General features: G+C 32.7%; 1 protein-coding gene across 1 annotated transcript; it reads left to right on the top strand.

Annotated features, from left to right (window-relative positions):
- Positions 1 to 628: 628 nt before the first annotated feature.
- LOC129894680 (uncharacterized) lies at positions 629 to 1114 on the top strand. Its single transcript, XM_055970345.1, has 2 exons — positions 629 to 889; positions 977 to 1114. The coding sequence occupies exons 1-2, from the start codon at positions 629 to 631 to the stop codon at positions 1112 to 1114; spliced, it is 399 nt and encodes a 132-aa protein (XP_055826320.1).
- Positions 1115 to 3776: the final 2662 nt, after the last annotated feature.

Genomic DNA, 3776 nt, shown 5'->3' with positions numbered 1-3776 from the left:
TGGCTTTTACAAGATCAAGAGACTTTTTGACCATTCGAAATTGTTTTGATGGGTTTTTGGCCATTTTTGTATTTTCAAAAAAAATAAAAATTTGGAAAATTATTTTTTGATTCTCTAGTTGTGCAAAATGATTATAAATAATTTTTACAGTTAATATATGAATTTACATGTTGACAAAGGTCCTCTTCCCAATAGGATCAACTTGTATATTTTGATACTAAGTAGCAAGTTGACTCAATGAACAAGAAACTAAACATACACCCTACTCAACTAAATAGATTATTATCTAACTGAGTTGGCCTTGTTTTTGTTTAAGTGGTAATATATCCTTAGATTATCATATATTTGCTAGAATAATTAAGTTTTCCTAACGAATCTAACTGTTTATTAACATGATTGTATTTCAAATATCTCTCAAATTAGCTATGTATCACTTCAATCCTCTATCCTCTATTTTGAACCAAAATAATCTAGAAGGTCTTAATTATGTGGCTAGAAATGAAACTTAGACATTATTCTTACTTCTGAGGGCTATAAGTATGTGTTGGTTGAGAAATGTCCCATTAAACCAGCAGATGCTAATAATGAAGATATCCAAGCCTATTACAAATGGGTCAAGGTTGATGAGATGGCAAGATGCTACAATCTTGCCTCCACGGCGAATGTCTTGCAGTATCAGCATCAAACCATGAAAATTGCTTTCCAAATGCTCGAATCTCTCAAAGATATATTCAAAGAGAAGAATCATGCTGCAAAGAAGACTCCCATGAAAGCCCTTTTGATCACCAAAATGGATGAAGAATCTTCTATCAGGGAACATGTATTGAAGATGATGAGTTATTTGAATGAGCTGGAGATACATGGTGCTACCATTGATAATGAATATCAGGTGGAAATAGTCCCGTAGACTCTGCTGAACAGTTTTCAGTAGTTTCCCTTAAATTATAACATGAACAAAATGGCTTTATCTCTTCAGAAATTATTGAATGAACTGACAGTGGAAGAATCTATTATCAAACAACAAGCTCTTTCTGTGGCATTCATGGTGGACAAACCTATCGCTTCCTCTTCTAAGCCAGTAAAAGCCCAAAAGAAAAAGAAGAAGATCTGCTAGGTTGTGGCACCTGGAGGTGCTAGGGGTGGTGTGACAAAGCCTAAAGGTGAGTGCTTCCACTGTAAGCGGTTTGGTCACCACAAGAGGCAATGCCCTGACTATCAAGTCAAAATGAAGAACAAAGATAATTCTTATTTACATGTCATTGAAACCTTTTTAGTGGCCGTTTCTACCTAATTATGAGTTGTAGATTCGGGAGCCACTAAACATGTCTATACTTCTTTGCAAGGGTTTTAAAAAATGCGGCAGCTAAGTGAGAATGAAATATGCATTTTTCAAGTCAATGGGTAATCAGCACCAGCCCTAGCTATAGGAAACATTTTTATTTCATTCAGTAGTACAAGGATTCTTGTTTTAAAGGATGCCTTATATGTACCTTCAATAAGAAAAAATTTGATTTCGGTCTCAAATATAATAAATGTTGGTTTTAATATTTACTCTGCCAATAATTGTGTTATTATTAAGTATCATAACTAATTCATCCATAGTGCTTCCAATATACATAATATGTTTGTGTTTGAAGTTTTCAATAATATGCTACAACAAATCGTATTAAATAATATTGATATTTTTCATAAAAGAAAACGTATTTCTAGATTGAGTGAAACTTACTTATGGCATTTACGTCTATGTGATAAATTTAAATAGAATTTAAAGATTGATTTCTGATGGACCTTTGAATTTGTTGAAAGTGAAGGCACTACTAACCTGTGAATATTGTTTAGAAGGTAAAATGACAAAGAGACCTTTTTCTTCCAAAAAATAGAGCTGGTAAAAAAGTTAGAATTAATTCATTGTGTGGTCCTATGAATATACAAGCAAGAGGTGGTTTCTAGTATTTTGTGATTTTCACAAATGATTACTCAAAATATGATTATATTTATTTGTTGCATCGTAATTCTGAATACTTTGAAAAATTCAAAGAATTTAAGATAGAGACGAAAAAGCGACATGATAAATATATTCAAATATTATGATATGATCATGGTGGTGAATACCTTTCTGTGTAATTCATTAAGTACTTATCAAAATGAGAAAATACATCTCAATATTCTGCCCTAGGAATACCACAACAAAATGGTGTGGCAGAGTGAAGAAATAAAACTCTTTCAAAAATGGTAGATTAATGTTGAGTTATTCAGATTTCTCTTCTAGGTTTGGGGGGTATGCTTTAGAAACTGCAAATTATATTTTGAATTTGGTTCCCTCAAAATCTATTCCTTTAACCCCATCCAAATTGAGGAATGGGTGCAAGCCTAGTCTATGGTATATTCGAGTTTGGGGTTGTCCAACACATGAGCTAAAAGGGGAAATTTATATGTTGGAATCTAGAACAGAAGTGTGTATTTTTATTGGATACCCAAATGGCACGAAAGGTGATTTATTTTATTGTCCTGAGGAACAAAAGATAATTGTTTCAACAAACGCCAAGTTTCTAGAACAAGATTATTTAATTAACCATGTTCCTAAAAGTAAACTTGTGTTACAGGAACTAAGAAAAAGAATAACTACTAATGAAACACTTGAACATGTTCCTAAAATGATTTTTAACATACCATTGCGTCTACGAAGTAGGAGAAATGTCATTATTCAAGAGGTTGCTCAAGAGCAAAATCAAGATATATCACTATCAAAAAAAATAGGAGTAATGTCCAGCAATCTATAGTTGTGCAAGAAGAAGTTCAGGATATTCAGAATTTAGTTAAGGATGTAGCAAATTTTGTAATAGTTAGTCTTCATAGTGGGAGAGTTATTAGAAAATCTGAATGATTTATGCTTTGGGAGAATCGTATGATAGAATATCTGAAGAGACTAGTACAAAACCATTAAATTAGGCCGAAGCACTACCTGATAAAGATGCTGAAATGTGAATTGTTACTATGAAATTTGTAATGGAGTCTATATACTCAAATCAAGTCTAGGATCTTGTAGAACCACCTGTGGGTGTTAAACCTATTGGTTGTAAATGAATCTACAAAAAAAGAGAGGTGTAAATGGAAAAGTGAAAACTTTTAAGCCTAGACTTGTTGCGAAAAGATTTACTCATGAGGGAACTTTTTCGTCGGTGGCCATGCTTAAATCCATTAGGATTCTCTTATCCATTGCTGCTCATTACAATTATGAAATTTGACAAATAAATGTCAAGACAATTTTTCTAAACAGAAGTCTTGATGAGTGTATCTATATGGCACAACCAGAAGGTTTCAAGGAAATGGAAAATGAACACTTGTTTTGTAAACTTATGAGATCCATTTATGGATTGAAACATGCATGAAGAGCATGAAACATTTGTTTTGAAAATTCGATTAAGACTTTTGGTTTTGATCAATTTGAAAATGAATCATGCATCCACAAAAAATGGGAGGAAGACAGAGAAGCATTTTTATTTTGTATGTAGATGACATCTTGTTAATAGAAAATAATGTGAGCATGTTGAATTATGTTAAGGAGTGGTTATCGTCACGTTTTGATATGAAAGACTTGGGAGAAGCAACTCAGATCCTCGGGATCAAGCTTATGCGAGATCGCAAACAAAGGATATTAGGCTTGTCTCAAGCACTTTATATTGACACTATTCTTGTAAGGTTTAGCATGCAAAATTCAAAAAAAAATTCTTCCTTTTAGACATGAAATTACTTTATCGAAGGATCACTCGCCCAAA

This window comes from Solanum dulcamara, chromosome 7 (genome assembly GCF_947179165.1).
Source record: "Solanum dulcamara chromosome 7, daSolDulc1.2, whole genome shotgun sequence".
In the NCBI taxonomy this organism is placed as follows: domain Eukaryota; kingdom Viridiplantae; phylum Streptophyta; class Magnoliopsida; order Solanales; family Solanaceae; genus Solanum; species Solanum dulcamara.
Note: the sequence above shows the minus strand (reverse complement) of the source record. Positions and strands in the feature narration are given on the sequence as shown.

Coding starts and splice junctions, on each gene's coding strand:
- LOC129894680 (XM_055970345.1), top strand. CDS start 629: ATGGCAAGATGCTACAATCTTGCCTCCACGGCGAATGTCTTGCAGTAT. Junction 890..976: donor CCATTGATAATGAATATCAG/GTGGAAATAGTC, acceptor TTATCTCTTCAG/AAATTATTGAATGAACTGAC.